Source organism: Protopterus annectens, chromosome 2.part0 (genome assembly GCF_019279795.1).
Source record: "Protopterus annectens isolate FY-2018-M chromosome 2.part0, PAN1.0, whole genome shotgun sequence".
NCBI classification, from domain to species: domain Eukaryota; kingdom Metazoa; phylum Chordata; order Ceratodontiformes; family Protopteridae; genus Protopterus; species Protopterus annectens.
This window is the reverse complement of record NC_056728.1, coordinates 1,267,794,657-1,267,813,773: the sequence shown is the minus strand read 5'-3', so window position 1 is coordinate 1,267,813,773 and position 19,117 is coordinate 1,267,794,657. Positions and strand designations below refer to the sequence as shown.

The following is a 19,117-nucleotide window of genomic DNA, read 5'->3' as shown; positions in this document are numbered from 1 at the left end:
TTATATTTTACCCAGACAGGGGCCTAAGGTGGTATCTAGTGTGGCTCTTAACCAAACTATTCACCTGCCAACTTTTTACCCAAACCTGCAAAACAAGGGGGAGCGGATTCTGCATTCCTTGGAAGTACACAGACAACTAAGATTCTACTTAAACAGGACCAAATCTCTAAGAAAGTCTGAGTAGCTACTGGTGGCATTTGCTGCAGGATCAGAGGGAAAGGCTATTTCAAAGCAGACTGTTTCAAAGTGGATAATCCACTGCATTTGTTTCTGCTATTTGCATCATGGTAAATCGGTGCCCAAGGGCATTAGGTCACATTCCACCAGGGCTGCATCTACATCAGCAGCTTTTCTCAGAGGGGTGCCAACCAAAGAGATTCTAGAAGCTGCTACTTGGAGTTCTGTTCATACTTTTACAAAGCATTATCATTTGCCTCTTTTCTCTAAGTCCAGGGCAGGCTTTGCCACTGCAGTTCTGCAGGGCCTTATAGCCGCTCCTAATGCTATTTAGTTCCAGCCTCCAATCCATAGCTTTGGGATTCTACCCAAATGTAATGACTGCAACAATGAAACACAAAGAACATAGTACAGTTGTGTACACTTACCATAAATGTAGATGTTCGAGTGTATTCACTGTTGCAGTCTGGGTTACCCACCCGCCATCCCCCTTTATTCTACAGCTTTTCTTTCCTTCACTATATTCTACAGCCTTTGTGGTGTATTTGCTTTTAGGTGAAGGTAAAGTTTATGTTGTAACAATTGCATGTATTTATATTTATATATATATATATATATATATATATATATATATATATTTTTTTTTTTTTGCTCCCCATTTGGGGGGCACCTGACATCTGGGGCAAGAAAAACTAAAGAAAATGGCGTCGGCTGCCTGTTTTATAACCCTGATGACCTGATGTCATAGAAGAGGAGACAGCAACTGACGCAGAACCCAAGACTTTGATATTCAGGCCGACTGAGGGCAACCTGCCAGCAGATTACCCAAATGTAATGACTGCAACAGTGAATACACTCGAACATCTACATTTATGGTAAGTGTACACAACTGTACTTTTGTGAGCCAGTTGGCAACGCATCTTAAAACGAAGGGGTTTACATTCAGTTTGCTAAGTTTATCTGCAATTCCTGAGTGTGGGATTGTGTCGAAAGCCTTTGCCAAGTCGAGGTATGCTGTGTGCACAGATTTGCCCTCATCAGTGGCTTGGTCACATTTTTGAAAAGATACACCAGATTTTACAGGCAAGGTTTGCCCTTGATGAAGCCAAACTCGGTAGGATGCAGGGTTTGGAGATCACCTATGTCTTTATTTATAAGATCCATAGGTTCATAGGCAAGTACTGGGCTATCTGCCCAAGGGCATTTATAAGCCTAACCAGAATGTGTTGGCTTTCGCCACCCCCTTAGATTAGTTCCCTGTGCCTCTGTCCAGCAGAGCCATTAGTTCCCTGGGCCACTGTCCAGCAGAGCCGCTGCAGTGATCCCCGGGGTAAATTTTCTGTTTCCTATCCACCCGGCAAGGTTTCTCTTGAAGAGTGTTAGTGAGGAGCTTTGCCTGATGTATATTGGAATCCTGTTCCAAAGCATGGGGAGTCTCTGGGACAGGAATCTATCCCTCCAGCATGTCCTATTTATCATTGTGGTGAGGTTTATATCTCTAGAGCCCATAATGATACATTCCATGGCCTTACAAATGAGGCTGGTCAGGATTATGTGTCTGTAATTCCCCGGGTCTGTTTCTAGGCCACTTTTGTGGAGGGGAATAACTGTTGCTGTTCTCCATTCTGCAGGAACAAAGCCTGTGGTTAGACTATGATTGACAAGGGTACTTAATTGTGATGCTAGTTCAAGTTTCTACCTGTTTAGAAGATAGCCTGGGGTGCCATCTGGTCCCATAGAAGCTGTGTTTTTTGCCTTTGGCAAGGCTTTAATGACCAGTTCCTGAGATATGTCAGGTGGCAGGAGAGTTTGGGGGGAGGTTTGTGATAGGTTTGGACGAGATAAGGTAGTGAAATTTTCACCAAACCTATTCACTAGCAGGTTTGCTATCTCTGTGGGGTCAGTGTGTGTGAGTTTTACCATTAGTCACTAGTTCTGCACATGCTTGGCCCTACCCTTTAGGCTACATACGTATCTGTAAAAGTCCTTATGGTTATCCTTGGCTGTGCTTGCTAAGTTTTTCTCAGAGAAGCCCTTAGAGGATTTGACAAGTTGTCTTATTTACCTGTTGAGGCTGAGGATGGTGCTTTTCCATTGTTGGGGTCTCACCTTTTCTTTCTTGGACAGCAACTTTTTGCAATTATTGTAAAGTTTGTTGATGCTGGATGTCCACCATGGTGGCATGTTTTTGCTTGTGGCTCAGGCTTTGATTCTTTTTGGTACATCCAGGTCTGTATATTAATGCAAGTGATTGTACAGGGCTGTAGTGTAAGCTTTAGGATAGTTATCACTTCCAGCTTGGGGTGGGGCTTGGAACGCCTAGGGGGGGTGTATAGTTTACCTTGATGAATTTTTTTAGTCTAATTTTTCCCTTTGAGTTCTGGGGTTAGTGTCAGCTCGAAGGTAACTGATTTGTGATCAGATTTAACTAATGAGGGTCCAACAGTTGCGGTAGTGCATCTGTTGGACATGTTAGTGAGGACCAGATGTAGTATGTTTGTTCCTCTTGTTGGAGTAAGAACAATTTATTCCAGGGCATTTGAGTTAACAACGTCAAGACACTTTTGTGCTAACAGGTTAGGGCTGGCATAGGTTTCCCAGTTGATGGTGGGATAATCGCAATCCCTCATAACCAGAGTGTTCAGTAATATCTGGATTGTTTCCAGTTTGGTCAAGTAGGCTTCATGCACATCATGACCCATGGAGGAGGATCTATAACTGGCTATGACTTGAATGGGGGTCTTACCCACCATAACTTGAACTTGGAGTAACTCAGTGGAATTGTCCAGTCTTAATAGATGGGAGGTAAATTTATCTTTGATATAGATAGAAACACCACCTCCTTTGGTTCTCACATGTTCATTTTGTGGTCTGAAATATGGACGGCATTGTAGCCTTGCAAGGTTGGGGTGCTCTATGAGGCCTTGAACCAGGTTTCTGTGACTGCACAGACATCTACATCTTCTAGTGATAGAAGTGCTTAAAGGTTGTGCAATATTTTGTTTAAGCTCCTAGCATTTAGCAGCATGACCCTTATTTAGTTATGATTGGCAAATTTCATGTTGATAAGTTTGTTTTTGAGACCTTGCCTAAAAATGCACTTTGGGGGAGGCAAGAGCCTTTGCCAGCAGCCAAAAGCCTAAAGGTGTCTGGTACAAACTGTCTCTGGCAAACTAGTGAGGTTTGTCGGCCATGGTTTTCCAGGCTGACAGGAACTGAATCCCCTTTGAATGACACCAAAAAATAAGTCAGTTATTGAAATCAATAATTTTTTTTTATACTGTGGCATCATTCTTGGTGAGGGTAGTATGCTGCTCAAGGCTTGGACATACCTGCCTGGGAAACTTAGTCAGAGAGCTCAGTCATGTCTGTCTTCATATAATCCAGTGAGGTACATCTCAGGTTGTTTACTCCAATATGAACTATGACAGAGTCATAATGATACTTCTTGCTGAAAGACCTGAGTGCTTGCATGATCTGACAAATCCTGGCAATGGACAGACAGCTGACTGTGACTTTCTCTTCATCCATCCTGGTGAGTGGGACATCCATGTGTCTCACTATTGAGTCTCCAATGACTAGAACATTTGTTTTTTGAGTGTTACGCCTTACGTGCTTGGTAGGTGAGGTGCTTGTGTTGCTTTGTGTCATGGGTGCTGCGGGAACTATGTTAGTTGCAGCAGTCTTGTGTTTTGGAGGCCTCTGGTGTCTCATTAGGTTTTTTTGAGAGAACCTCCTCATATGTTGATTTTTGTGTTAGATGCGTACTATGTGCATGAGTAGTGGTACTATGTACATGTGTAGTGGTGGGTGGATTGACAACCTCTTCTGTGTTACTGTTTTGAGTGCGAGAGAGCATGAATTCAAGATTATTGGTGTAGATACATTTCACACACTCTGTACTAGAGTGAGTTATTAGTAGAGGGTTGTTGGTGTACATGAGGCAATTGCTGTACTGCCTCAAGAGATCCAGGTCAACAAGGTTTGCAGGAGAAATAAGGGTGGTCCAGCTAGGTTGAAGACTGTTATCACTAAGGGGGGCTTTTCAGGATCGATCAAGGATGAGCTCAGTGGATGGGTATTTCTGCCTGGGTTTTTTGTTGTTGGTAGTTTAATAGGTTTCAGCTCACTAACAGTATTTCTTTGACAAAGTATTAAGGATGAGGGCTACACTAATGTGCTACAGCTGTTTCGAAGGGAAAGCTGTTGAATTAATTTGTCCAGCTATGGGGCACAATTGAGAAGCAGTGTGCAGTGCTGTGCAACGAGCAAACAAGCAGAAACCTGCTCCAATGTAAGCTAAAAACTTGAAAAAAATTTAAAAAAGGTTCAAAAGGACTAGTGAGAATACTTACTCCAAGCCATAGACCAACCACCTTTCACCAGACAGGTTCCAATCAGCACAGTCATCTTACCAGAGTGTAGAAAGGCCCCTTCCAATCCAAGATGTTCTGGAGAAAGTGCTCAGAGTAAAACAGCCACTACAAATAGATCTGGATGCAGCAAACCTGTATCTGGACTATGCTAAAGTTACAAGCTACCCTAGTTTCGGTGGGAACCACTAGAGAATGTTTAACATAGCAGAAAAATAGTAGTGAGGCACTAAAAATTTTTAAAACAGCAGAAAAACAGCAAGGCGACTTTAAAGAATGTTTTAAACAGCTAACAAGTCAGTTATTTTAACCAGAACAAGCAGAACAGGTTACTTTGCAACAGCAAAAAAATACCAGCAAATACTTAAACAGTAAAAGTAGCTTTGTAAACAGTGAAAACAGCAATAAAATTTGATTTAACAGACACAGTAAAGCAGACAATTGCAGTATAACAGTGTAGTTTAGTACACAGTATACAAAAAAGTAGGCAGCGGGCAATAAAAAGGGCATTAAATAGTATAAATAAGCAAAAAAAATAAAATAAAAAAAGAAACAGGCAACTTATGTTTTTTAGGAAGCTCAGAAGCCTCTAGTTGTCTGGTGTCTCAGCTCAGAGTTGTGGCTTGTAGCCCACCTCAGTTCAGCTCGGTACAGACAAGCAGAATCCTGTTCAAATGCAGGACTTAAATACCAGAAGCTAAGCACTTGGAAAAAAAAAACTTTAAAAAGGTTCAAAAGGACCAATGAGGATGCTTACTCCAGGCACTAGACCAACCACCTTCCACCAGGCAGGTTCCAACCAACACAGTCCTATCACTAGAGTGCAGAAAGGCCCCTTCCAATCCAAGATGGCCTGGAAAACATGCTCAGAACAAACAGCCACTACAAACAGATCACAGATGCAGCAAACCTGTATCTGGACTATGCTAAAGCTACCATAGTTTTGGCTGGAACCTAGAAAATGTTTAACACAGCAGAAAAATAGAAGTGAGAGACTAAAAAATGTTTAAAACAGCAGAAGAACAGCAAGGAGACTGTAAAGAATGTTTTAAACAGCTAACAAGTCGGTTATTTTAATCAGAACAAGCAGAGCAGGTTGCTTTGCAACATCAAAAAAATAACAGCAAATACTTAACAAACAGTGAAGATAACAAAAAGAGCTTTGTAAACAGTGAAAACAGCAATAAAATTGAGTTTAACAGGCACAATAAGGCAGACAGTTGTACTCATCTTGAGGAGATTCAGTAACTCCTCCCAATTTCGGGTCATCTGCAAACTTGGTTAGCCAAAGGTCTTTGACTTTGCCATGACATCTGAGATGTAGATGCCAAAGAGGAATGAGTCCAGCACAGAGCCCTGGTGCACTCCACTGGTGACATGCTTTTTTGTAGGTGGCCTCACTGATACTTACCTCTTGGGTCCTATCAGTGAGCCAGCTAGTTATCCAGTGTGTTACAAGGGGTTTATACTTAGTTCTATAAGTTTGTTGACAATCCCTGAGTAGGATATTGTATTAAATGTTTTAGTCAGATCTAAGTAGACAGTATCCACCATTTTCTCTTATCCATTGCCTTAGTGACCTTTTCAAAGAAGTCCACCAGATTCAGTAAGCATGACCTTCCTTTGAAGAAGCCAAACTGAGATGTAGCCAGTGTCTGGAGGTGTCCTATGTCCTTGTCGATAATTTCCATCATAATTCTTTCCATGGCTATACAAATAAGATAAGTCAGACTAATGAGTCTGTATTTTCCAGGATTTGTTGAAGGCCCTCCCTTATGAAGGAGGATGACCATCACAGTCCTCTGTTCATGTGGCATAAAGCCTGTTTTAAGGCTATAGTTTAATAATGACTCCAGGGGTCCTAAGTCATATTTTAGACTATCAGGAGGCGTCCTGGGATGTTATCAGGGCCCACTGAGACCATGTTCTTCGTTTTAGTGAGTGCAGGTAGTACATGCTCCCTAGTTATAGTTGTAGTGGTTATATTTGAGGGGATTTTTGAGGGGGTGGTTGGGGCTGAGAGGAACTGAATTTGTCCGGTAGCAGGATTGCGGTATCGCCATTCTTAGTGAATGTGGCACCATTAACCACCAGTTCAACACATTGCTGTGTGCTGCCCTTGAGATTTCTGACATTGCTGTAGAAGGCTTTAGGTTATTTTTCATCTGGGAGGCTGTCTTAACCTCAGTGTTGGCTTTTCTTGACCTAATTAGCTCTCCTAGTTGCCTATTTACTTTGACGGGTGGGTTTCTATCTGTATGGGAATTACCTTTCCGGATTTTTGCCATAATTATTTCCTTTTGTTGTATATTCTGTTTAATTTGGGATGCCACCTGAGTGGTAGTCCTTGGTAGGTACAACAGTCTCTACACAGCCATTGACATGGTTGTACAGTGTTTCTGAGAGCAGTTGAGCACAGGCTGCTGTGTTCTCTAAGTTTGGAGGCTGCATAGAATTTTGACAGTCCATTACTTAATAAAATGTAATTTGTCTTGAAATACTTCCTAACTATTACTGGTTTTAATGGAGTTGTGGAGTTGATTTTGATTTTGAAGGAGACAGCTTTATGGTCGGACCTTACCAGGGAAGATGAGACATTGGAGGGGTGCAGGGTCTCATATTTGTAAGCACAAGGTCCAGTCTGTTGGAGCCTCTTGGACTCTCTAGTAGGTGTATTCACTATTTGGTCAAAGGTGTTTCTATTTACGTAGTCCAGAAATCTGTGCTTATAGATTCGAGGCCATGTAGGATTTCCAGTTTGTAGTGGGGTAAAGTGTCTCCAGTAGATCCAAGTATGAATTGTGAGCTTCTTGGGACATGGGAGGTCATGGACATGGAAGATATGGTATGGGATTTTGTCTGTGGTGATCTGCTTGTGGAGGGGACTCCAGCACATCATCATCATCCTGTTTGACCATGCTAGAGGTATGCTTGTTACTGATCTGTGTTGAGATACCTCCTGCTTTAGTCCTTGTCTGTGGAGCTACTGGACTAAAAGTGTGGAAGGCACTGAAACCTTGCACTGCAGGGGTACTCGCTGCCACTTTAAACCATGTATCAGTAACTGCTCAGATGTCTGTATTCTCAAGTGTGAGGAGGACTTGGATGGATTGTAGTTTTTTGTTTAGGTTCCTGGCATTGAGCAGTAACATTTGAGGTTTAATGGAGTTGATTTTGTTATGTCGGTAGGTTTGTCAATTTGGCATCGCCTAAAAAAGGCACTATGGGGCTGGACAAAATTGTAGCCAGTATTTGAAAGCCTAGAGGGGAGAGGTGCAAATCATCTTTGACAAAGCAATGTGGTCTGTTAACCATGTCCTCCCAAGCTGACAAATATTGGATCCCCTTAGAATGACACCAGAAAGACAGCCAGTTGTTGAAATCAATCATTTTTTGTTGATATTGTGGCATCATCCTCGGTGACGGTAATATGCTGCTCAGCGCTAGGCTCATACCAACCTGAAACACACAGTCTGATATCTCCATAATACCTCTCTTCATATAGTCCAGGGAGATACGTCTCAGGTCATTTATACCTGCATGGGCAATGATGGACTCTTACTGATACCTGTGGTGTAATGACTTGGATATGTGCGTGCTTTGACGGATCCTGCCTCCAGATAAGCAGCTAACCATTATCTTCTACTTGTTCAGCCTGGTTAGAGGGGCATCAGTATATCTTACATTGGAAGTGCATATGCTTGCCTTAGGAGCTAGGAGATTGGGGCACCACTGAGAGTGACAGTATGCATGGTGTTGGGTGTTGTTTTTCCTTAGTGCCTTTGGGCTTGCTGAGGCATAGCTTTGAAAATGAGTGGTCAAGGAGATCTTGGTTGTTTAAGAAGATTGCTTTTAAGTGTCTCAGCATATGTTAGTGTGTGCGTGTGTGTGTGTGTGTGTGTGTGTGTGTGTGTGTGTGTGTGTGTGTGTGTGTGTGTGTGTGTGTGTGTGTTGTGTTCTATGTGAAGTGGATGTTGTGTGGGTGATTTAGACAATCTGATATGTACTTGTTTGTGGGAGTTTAGCGTCCAGTTTCATTGTGCAAGTACACCTCTTGCATACTGTGTCTGCTTCTTTAAGGATTAAGTGACTGTCAGTAAACATGAGACGATCGCTACATTGTCTCATGATGCCCATATATCCACCAAGCTTGCTACAGAGAAGTGAGGAAATTGCATATCCACAATGTCCAGTCATTTGATTTGTAAGCTACAAGGAGGTGGTGTATTGGGGTAAAAAGGCTATTAAGTGTGCCTTACTGGAGCAGATTATGCTAAACAGTACTTTTTTCTACTAACTTTAATGTTTACGCAGTACTGAATTCAACTAAATCTGTAGGTTTTGCTACTTGACTCTCAGCTAGCTGTTCTAAGCTTGTTGATGCCAAAGGTATTTCGAAAGACATTTAATATTTATGCTTTCATTTAAACCCGGTGGAAAATTGGCATTTATTCTGATTTGCCAAACAACTTTTCTGGGATGTAAAACTGCATCAGTATCTCTACCATGTAAAGTCTCTTGTACAAACTCTAAAATTATAAAATAAAAGTTTCTTAAAACCATTGTACACCATAGCAAGTTTGCTTAAAGCATTATTCATTGCTTTATTCTAAATGGCATTAAGATGTTCAATACTAATAGCTAACGTCCTAACAATTTTCCCTACATAAAATGTATTGTAGGTACAGCAGGATGCTAAATAAACCACTTTTCCAGAATTACAATCACATCTACTCAAAGAACAATAACTCCTATTTAGTTCTCATAAAAATATTATTATTATTATTATTATTATTACTACACCTGCATTTTTTACATCTTACAAAGAAAGATACCAAATGTCTCATATTTAACAACATGTTCTCGTTCATGAATTTCATTAATATTGACTCCTCTTTTTAGTCGAAATAAAATGGTGTATCACCTATTCTTCATAATTCAACATTTCCTTCACTTTCCAATTATCAATAATGATGTCTTTTTCTGACTTAACAAAAAAAAAAAAAGAACAGGCATAATAATAACTCCTGCTACTGGACTACATTTCAGTTAAGCATCTTTAATGTCAGCCTTCTTCAGAACTAATACTTAATAAAATAGTTTATATGTACATAATGATCATAAGAAATGTGAGGCAGTTTAAGTCTTACGAGCTTTTATGCCTTGTCAGTACCCACCCTTAGACTGAACCACCTGTCTCATGGAGGGACAGGCCAGTCAAGCCAGGGATAAATTTAGTCATCCAATTCTTGTTTGAAGATAATGTCTTACACTGCTTAATTTGCAGTGGAAGTCTATTCCAGAGGTAGGTAAGACGCTGTGTAATGATCCTATCTCTCCACCTTTTTATTTATCTGCTGGTGAATATTTAGATCCTTGTTTATGGTATTTGTGGGATGATTTGATTTTTATAAACAGAAATGATCCAAGACCACTGGGTCCCTAATGGCTCAGATGACAAGCCATAGATATCCCATCAGCAAATACTGAATATAAGGACAGTACTTTCAGTCTTTTCTGATAGCTTATAGTTATTAAGCCTTTGGTCTTCTTATTTAAGAACCTGTGGACTCTTTCTAGTTTGATATTTGTAGTAAGGTACACCCCAAAGTGGGCATTATATTCAATAATTGACCGAATCAATGCTGACTGTAAGGAGGACAATGACTTCTTTAGATTTGGATAATATTCTCTAGAATTACAGGGAAATGATATTCAATATCCTAAGTGCCAAGATGCATTTTCCCTCAAACATATTTATTTTATGTGGGTAGTTTCTTAATAAAAAGCTTTGTAAACTTTTTTTATTAAGAACATTCCCACATGAATCTAATTTATACTTCAGTGGCGTCACTATGAGGGTGGCTTGGGAATGTATCCACATGCTGAAATGTGCATGCAGAGTGGTAGGTACATCCATTGAAGTGTATGGAAACATCCCCACATTATATCCTTGGGTTTACATCAGCAAGAATAGAGTTCAGTGAGAGTTCTGTTAACATCAACATAGCAAAAGTTTTATTTTATGAATGAATTTACTTAAAAAGGGCAGCGTATGTTTGGATTGATGGGGAAAATAACTCACTGCATTGTGGTGCAAAAGGTTTGCATTAAACTACAAAAATCAACAGTGGTAATTTTAGGGATTTAGGGAATCCCAAGAGAGAGACTTGTCTTAGCACTAAATCTAGTAGTGAAAGATTCTCTGGGGTACACCCCTTCCTGTAGTGACAGACTATTTAGGAATAACATTTGATCAAAACACACTTACTTTTGAGCCATGCTGTGTGTAGCATAGAGGGATAAAGCCTTTAGGATGACCCAGGTGACCTGAGTTTGACTAGCAGCCTGAGTGCTAGAAGAGCCTGCCACGGCGTGGGACGTGAGTGGCCTGCATCAGTGCACCCACCCTAGGGAAATGGAAGGGTGGTTTCAGACTGGCCTTCAGCACCTTTCAGACAGAGATCTGTATGGTCATGAATGTCAGCCAAATCAGAGGACATGATAATTACCCTTAGCAGACCAGTCATAGACTACAATGCTCCCTTCGGTATTTACCTGACCAAGCATATGCAGCAACTAGAATGACCTCAGAGGCTCCTTACAAAAAGAATACGAGATGTAACAACCTGCCTTACGCAGAGCACCTTAAAGTCCTTTCCCTGTACTTATTCTTCTATAGATAGCTGAAGTGTGATCTATGCCTGGCTTACAAGGTATCCACAAATCCCACACTTACGCATCTGCTGCATTTTTGTAAGTCAAATAGTACCAGAAATACAAGGACTTGAATTTTGTCTGTGACCTAAACAGAATATACTGGAGAGACAAATATGTGTCCAGGAGACATGTGGAACAGCTTTCTCATCTATGTGAAGCTGATTTTGTCTATTACCCAGCTTAAGTGCAACCTGGATCAGTGGATGGGTAATAGGAAATTTACACTGAGCCTGGCACTGATGTCCCTGTTTGGATATAGGACATCATTATTCTTTCAGTAAAACTTGGCTAGGCATAGAAGGGCCCCCTGGGTCATTAACGTCTTGACAGTGTATGAATTTATGAAGCTTTGAGCTTGGTATTGTCAAACTGGTGATGGTAGACTTCATTTGTGCATGTGTTCGAGCATGTATGCACATAGGGAGCACATAACAAGCTGCCATGGCGACATGGATGTTCACAATAGCCACCTATGGGTGGGGTTAGGCCATATATGGACCCCCCCCAGCATATACTTTTAACGATATAGACTGGAGTAGTGAGCACAGTGCTGTGTTGTTTCCTATGATAAGAGAAGATTAGGTTCCATTTTGAAACATGGGTATGTTCTTGGGGGGTAAGGCGTGAAGCTAGACCCATAGGCTGTTGGGACAAATTCCTCCCCTTACTGTTTAGATGCTGCCCTCACTGGTTAGGTGTCACTCAATGCTGGATACTCCTCCCCACATCAAGAGAGAATGGGTTCAAGATCTATGGAAGAAGGTCTTAGTGGTCAGCAGATATAGAGGGGAAAAGTATTAAAAAAAAACAATTTTAAGAGCATAACTAAATATTAACTCAACTTAAAAGTCTCACACACAATTTCCTATCTGCTAACTAGAGAGAGAAGACAAAACATAGTTCACAGTGTATTCCAGACCCGAGTATTTACTGCCAATCATTGTACCAAATTAACCTTCCTGCAAACAACAGAAAATAAAATTCTGAGACTTATACACCTTGGACCTACTAGAGAAGTAACTTTGCAGAATATGTATTACTTTGTATGGGATGTTTTTAACAATGTTTTGGCTATTTGCAAGTTCACAATATGAGACAGGATTGAAAATGAAAGAATTCAGACCAGTTTGAGTCACAGAAGGCTTATGATTGTTAAGATGTGCCAGTATTTGACATCGTCATAGCATTTAGCAATCCATTCTGAGCCAGTCAATACACACAAACTAATTTCATAAACTATTCGTTTGGAGGGATGCACTTTCAATAAAGAAATAATATTGTTGCTAATGTGAACACTTTTCTGTTCCAGTTACTTATATCTGTTTGGTTTTAACATTATTTTGATATTTCCAAACATTATGCCATAGTCTTTGTCATTTACTGGCACTCATATATAACTTTGTTCATATTTTCCTCCAGCATGTTCACTGATACTGGATCTACATATTTAGATCCTAGTAGAACAATAGTCTGGCATTTGAAGTACCTGTGCTTCTATTGCCCTGTTTTATTTGTAAGCATAACCTCTCCGTGCCCTTTCACTTAACCATTGTAGGAATATAGAAACTTCCTGAGCTAATTCTAGATGTTGTGGACATGACTGTTAAAAGATAAAGGTTATGCAGTTATTGCAGGCTGTATTATTTTAACCTTCTCTGATCTTATCTATTACTACAGTGTAAGGATTTGCTAAGCCTTACCATTAATGTTTTTGTCAAATAAAAAAGAGGTGTAGAATGCTTCTTGTTAACCTTTTTCATTTCTTTCACTTAACCATTGTAGAAATATAGAAACTTCCTGAGCTAATTCTAGATGTTGTGGACATGACTGTTAAAAGATAAAGGTTATGCAGTTATTGCAGGCTGTATTATTTTAACCTTCTCTGATCTTATCTATTACTACAGTGTAAGGATTTGCTAAGCCTTACCATTAATGTTTTCATCAAATAAAAAAGAGGTGTAGAATGCTTCTTGTTAACCTTTTTAATTTCTTTCTTTCTTCTTTTTGTGATTTCAGCTTACAAATCTGGAGCGGAAGTGGCAACACCATGAACAAAACAATTTTGTGATGAAAGACTGTATCCTTTGAGCTGTAGTTAAAAGTGATGATCACTTTTAATACATTTTTAATTTTACAGGCATTCTGTTTAGAGAGAGGGGATATAAATTGAGTACGACAGTTGCATAGATCATGTGGAGTAACCCTGTGGAACCATATCTAAGGGGCAGCAATGAGCATACAGACATATATAGCATCTGAGCAAACATAGTCATACATTATAAATAGTTTATAAACTTAAATTGCACATTTCATGTCTAGACCTCTTGACAACAAAAGATCATTGAGCAACTTAACAGGTTGTCGCTATGCAGTAGGTATTTGCATTACTTACACTAATTTTCTTCATGGTACCACTTGGCATGAAATATTTCAAGTGCGCTATGTGATTCCATAAACACATTTTCTTCTGTGGAAGTGCAACTTTCTAGCTTTGTTCTGAGTTCACATGACTGATTTCTTGAAGCTGGGCACTGAGTTCCACATTGTTGAGATAGGAGCAGAATGGATGCAGCCAGATTGCTAGGAGATGGGCCTACCTTTGTATTTAGGAGGGATAGGTCATTCAAAAATATTATGGAATCTGGTATACCAAGATATGAGATTAGGAGTAAAAAGGTGGGCAGTTTTAAATGTGGCATGTGCACACAATGTCCATATATTTTGGTAACTGGTAGTAGGGTTATTCTCAGTGGTAAGGACATCAACATAAAAGGGCACTGCAATTGTCAAAGTAAAAATGTGGTCTATATGGCAAAGTGTCTGTTTTGTCCAGTATTTTACATTGGGAAGACCTGTAGACAATTTAAGGGCAGAATATATGAGCATCTAACGGGTATAAAAAATAAAAAGCTGACAAATGTCCTGTACAGGCATTTAAAAAGTTATCAGGAGCATAGGTTCGGCTTTTTTGTAGTGGAGCAAATTTTGAAGGATAAGCAAGGATTTATATTGGATGAAAATTTGAATATTGCTGAATTAAAATGGCAGTTAAGATGCAGTGCCACTAGATTCCCTGGAATCAATGAATGTGTTAGTATTAACAGTGTATTAAGGTTAAAAAATATTATAGGATAATTTAAACAGCATTTTATTTTAACTTGTTGGATTTTATGGTGGTTAACTTATAATTATACTATATATCTGTACTAATTACATTTAATTCAATGGGTGGAGTGCATATAAGCTTGGGGTTAAGGTATTATCATTGTTCTGAAGAAGTCCTGTGTAATTTGGGATGAAAGCACTCAACGGATTTTAGTGAAGGTTTACTGAAGTTGAATAAAGTAGGTTTTAGTGCTTGTTGGTGACCATGTGTTCCATTTTTGGTTCTTGGTTCCTTGGTGAGAAGATTTGTTTAAATGTTTAAAGTACTATTTAAAGTGTTTTGTCTGGGAAAATTTATTATCTGAAGTAGTTAACTTCATTTGGTCATCAACCTGTGGGTATCGGATCTGACCTGGATCCGAGCCGGCAGCTTTCCAAGCTAGAGATCTCCAAGCTCCTCCTCTTACCCATAATACCCTGCTACCTCCTTCCAATCCACAAATCTCGTTTGCTGCGGCTTTGTCAAGCACGAGTTTTTGAGTTCCTAGCGTTTCAGGTGATTTGTAAGTGTTTTTTGCCTAAAATCTCTCTTAGTTTTTAGTGTGTGTGGTTAGTTTAATTTTATAGTTTAAATCCCTGAGATTTACTCCCTCGTTCCCTCGTAGTTTAAATCCTAGTAGGCCCCTCCTTTCCCTTAGGTGTTTGTGTGGGCATGTGTGTTTTTTTGTTTAAAAATCATGGCCGAGCCCCCAAAGGCCATCTTTTCCAAGTGCACTGAGTGTGGCCATAAGCTATCCCCAGCTGATGGCCACACTCAGTGCGTCCTCTGCCTGGGGGTACCGCATTTGACCTCGGGCTGCCAGATTTGCACAGCCTTTAACCCCTGGGCCCTGAGGGATAGGAGGAATAAGCTGATTCTGGCGGGTCTCCTACCCACGGAGTCGGCTTCTTCTGCCACTCCCTCAGTGGCTACAGCCGTGGCTCCGGCTGCTCAGCCTGCTGTCCCCCCACCCCTGGCTGGGACTCAACCTCCCACTTCTTCCCAGGGAGAGAGGGACTCAAAAAAAGAGAAGAGAGAGAGAGGGAGAAAGAGAGAGAGAAAGAGAGGCATAGAAGCCACAAGCGGCGGGCCGACTCAGCCCCCTTGGCCCTGCCTGCCAAGCTGCTCTCCTCACCCCAGAAGGTCTCTGGGCCTTCCTCCCCTTGGCTCCATTCTCCACGCTTCTCCCTGGAGCCGGAGGAGGAGGCCCGACCATCTTCAAGGTCGTCGCGGCGACCCTCCCGGCCAGCTTTGGCGGCCTCTTCATGGTCAACCTGTAGCCTCTCCGACGCTGATATGGACCAGATGATGCATCGCTTTCTCTAAACCCAACTGCAGATGGGAGTGCTGCTGCATCCCCCCCTCCGAGGGGGGGGGGTGTTCAGCCCCACTTTTTGCCCCGATAGCTCCTTCTCCGATCCACTATCGTGTTTCGGAGCCTTTGGATCCGAGGAGTCTCGGAGTCAGGGCCGATGGTTATCGCTACCTCAACGCCGACCATGCCCTCGAGTTTGTCGGATCCCTTTTTGGATCCGAACTCTCTGGGCCAAGAGCTGTGTGTCGGATCTGAGGGGGCCAGTGTGTCTTCGGCTCCGTTTCGGTCAGAGCACACTTCCCTCTCGGGTCCAAGTGCTTCGGCTCCTACGCCGATCCCCATGTCGGATCCGAGGGTGTTAACCACAGAACCCAGAGAGATTGGTTCACTCTCGAATTTCGACATAGTGGAGAGGGTTCTCTTGAGAGGTTTGAGACTCCCTACTCTTTCTTCGGGATCCACCCCCACTCCCTTGCAGCTGGGCTTGTCTTCCATCGTCCAGTCCCAGGGACAGCCTGCATTGATGCCCCAGCCTGTTCCACTGGCGGAACATGACCCTGTTGGTGAGCCCTTCTCGGACATCCTCATCGAGGAGGTCCCTCACAAACGTAAGTGTAAGAGGAAGCACTTGGACTCCCCTGAGTCCCTTACGGAGGACGCCGATTTGGAGGAAGGGGAAGGTTTCCCCCAGGTCACCCCCCGAAGACGTCTCCTTTGGCGACATTATGGAAATGCTTCACCAAAAGAGGGGGTGGTCAGCCCAAAAAACTTCCTCGGACGAGTCGGTGTTCCTGGAGGCTTTCAACGCAGGCCCGTCTACCTCTTGGGTGTCCACTCCGGCCGACGCCCTGGTTGACCTCATCACTACTAGGCCGTGGAAGGAACCAGACACTGTAGAGCCAATCCCCAGGAGGCCAGATAGGATTCTTAGCCCCCCTGCGGATAGGATGGCTTGGAGGTTCACAATGGTAGATGCCATGGTGGTTGCGGCAGCCACCAAGAAGGAACTGGCCCAGGATAATTCCTCGGTCCATCCCCCTGATAAGGAGTCTCGGACGATTGATCGTATCAGGAAGCGGATGTTTGCTTCAGCTACCTTTTCCATAAGGGCGCTGAATTATTTGGCCCATGTAATTAGACTTCAGCAGGATCTGGTGAAAAAATATGCTGAGTCTCCCCCTGAGTCCATGTCGGCTGAGGACAAATGGACTTTCTCGGCTCGTATGGCCAGTCTAAAATCTGTTTCAAACACGTCTATGCGGCTACTTTCCCATGCCACAGAAGGGGCCGCTAGAGCCAGCGGGTCCGGCATCACCTTAAGGCGTCACGCCTGGCTCCAGCTTTGTGACTTTTCAGAACCATTCAAGGTGTCCTTCGCGAACGCACCCTTCGGTTCTACCCTGTTTGGGAAGACCGTCCTCGACACATTGGTTCAGAGCGAGAAAGACGGGAAGACGCTGTCTGCCATCAGAATCCGCTTCTCGGCTCCTCAAAGGTCCTTTTCCAGGAACCAGAGAAGACAAAAGATGTGGTTCCGGAAGTCTAAGCAGCCCCATTACACTCCAGACCCTTCATCCTTCAGAGGCAGAGGGGGACAAGGTGGACGCCAGCCCAGAGGCAGAGGGGGGCCGAAAACTTTTGGGTCTCGGGAACCTTTTTCTGACTGACCCACGCAGCAGCCCTGAGGGGTTGCCCGACTGCTCCTCTCTGGAGGCAGTCGGGGGGCGTTTTTCGAAGCACCTGGCTTAATGGGAGTCCATGACAATAGATTGTTGGGTGCTTCGAATAATATGCAGAGGTTACTCAATCCCTTTCATAAACCAACCTCCTCAGTCGAGGCACCTCCCCGATGTACCACCCAGTCAGAGGGAGGCTGCAGCTTTAGAGATAAAAAAGCTGCTAGAAAAAAGAGCCATCCAGCACATTCCCCCAGGCCAGTCCAGATTAGGCAATTACTCCAGGTTCTTTTTGGTGCCAAAGAAGACGGGGGACTTAAGGCCGATCCCCGACCTTTCAACAATGAACCTCTTCATTGCCAAAGAGAAATTCTGAACGGTCACGCTTCAATCCATCCTGCCTCTTTTGCAGGAGAAGGACTGGATGTGCTCCATAGACCTCAAGGATGCGTACTATCACATTCTCATGGACAGGCGATCCAGGAGGTTCCTCCGCTTTGGGCTAGGGGCCAGTCATTACCAGTTCAGGGTCCTACCATTCGGCCTCACCACAGCCCCCAGGGTGTTCACCAAGGTCATGGCAGTTGTAGTGGCCCACCTGAGACTTCAGGGAATACAGGTTTTTCCTTACCTAGATGACTGGCTGCTTACCGCCTCCACCAGGCATCTACTCTGCTTAGCCAGGGATTGCTTCCTACTACTAGCATCCCAACTGGGGATCACCATAAACTTCAAGAAGTCATCCCTTCACCCATTTCAAGTCTTGGAGTACATAGGGGCCAGAATAGACACGCTTCAGACCAAGGCCTTCTTGACATCAGACAGACTTTGCAGTTTGACCTTACACATTTTAGCCCTTCTTCAGTCACCTGCCCCATCAACGGAGTTAGTCTTGAGAGCTTTAGGGTCCATGGCAGCAGCAATCAATCTTGCACCCTTAGCTCGCTTGCACATGCGGGTTCGCCAGTGGACTTTGCAGGTTCAGTGGTCCATCCTTCACCACCCGTTGGACTTACCGATTCCTATCAGCAGAGTTTGCAGAAATTCCCTCATGTGGTGGCTCCAATCTCAAGAACTTCGGGAAGGACGAGCGTTTGTTATGCCGCAACCCCAAGCCATGGTGACCACGGACGCTTCCTGCCTTGGGAGGGGGGCATTATGTGGGCAGAACTGTCCAAGGTACGTGGACTCAGCCATATAAATGTTCTGGAGATGAGGGCGGTGCTTCTAGCGTTGCAAGCCCTTCATGCCTTTCTCCCTCCAGGGACTATTGCAGTTTAGTCAGACAACATGTCAGTGGTTTGGTACATCAACAAACAAGGGGGAACCAGGTCTTACCCTGTTTGCCGAGAGGCCATGAGAGTTTGGGATTGGGCGATATCCACTAACTATTTTCTGTTAGCAATGCACATTCTGGGTCGGTCCAACATCCTAGCGGACCAACTGAGTCGAACTATCCTCTCACCCTACAAGTGGTCTCTGAATCCTTTAATAGTGAAACAGATCTTCCGCAAGTAGGGTCAGCCTTGCTGCGATCTCTTCACGTCGCCTTCCAACGCAAAGTGCAGCGAGTTTTTCACTCTAATCCCCCCTCCGGGGAAAGCCCCAGAGATGCTCTAGTTCATGCTTAGCCACCCAGTCTTCTTTATGTTTATCCTCCCCTTCCGTTGATGACAAAATTTACAGAAAGCTCATCAGTTGGGGAACAAGA

At 42.9% G+C, this 19,117-nt stretch overlaps 1 protein-coding gene across 1 annotated transcript in view; it reads left to right on the top strand.

Annotated features, from left to right (window-relative positions):
• The window catches only part of IFT74 (intraflagellar transport 74), a 2,643,271-nt gene that overhangs the window by 2,513,464 nt on the left and 110,690 nt on the right, over nt 1-19,117 (top strand). The window contains exon 19 of the mRNA XM_044061439.1: nt 13,287-13,347. Coding sequence (XP_043917374.1) covers nt 13,287-13,347 — 61 coding nt within the window. The remainder of the gene's footprint in view (nt 1-13,286; nt 13,348-19,117) is intronic.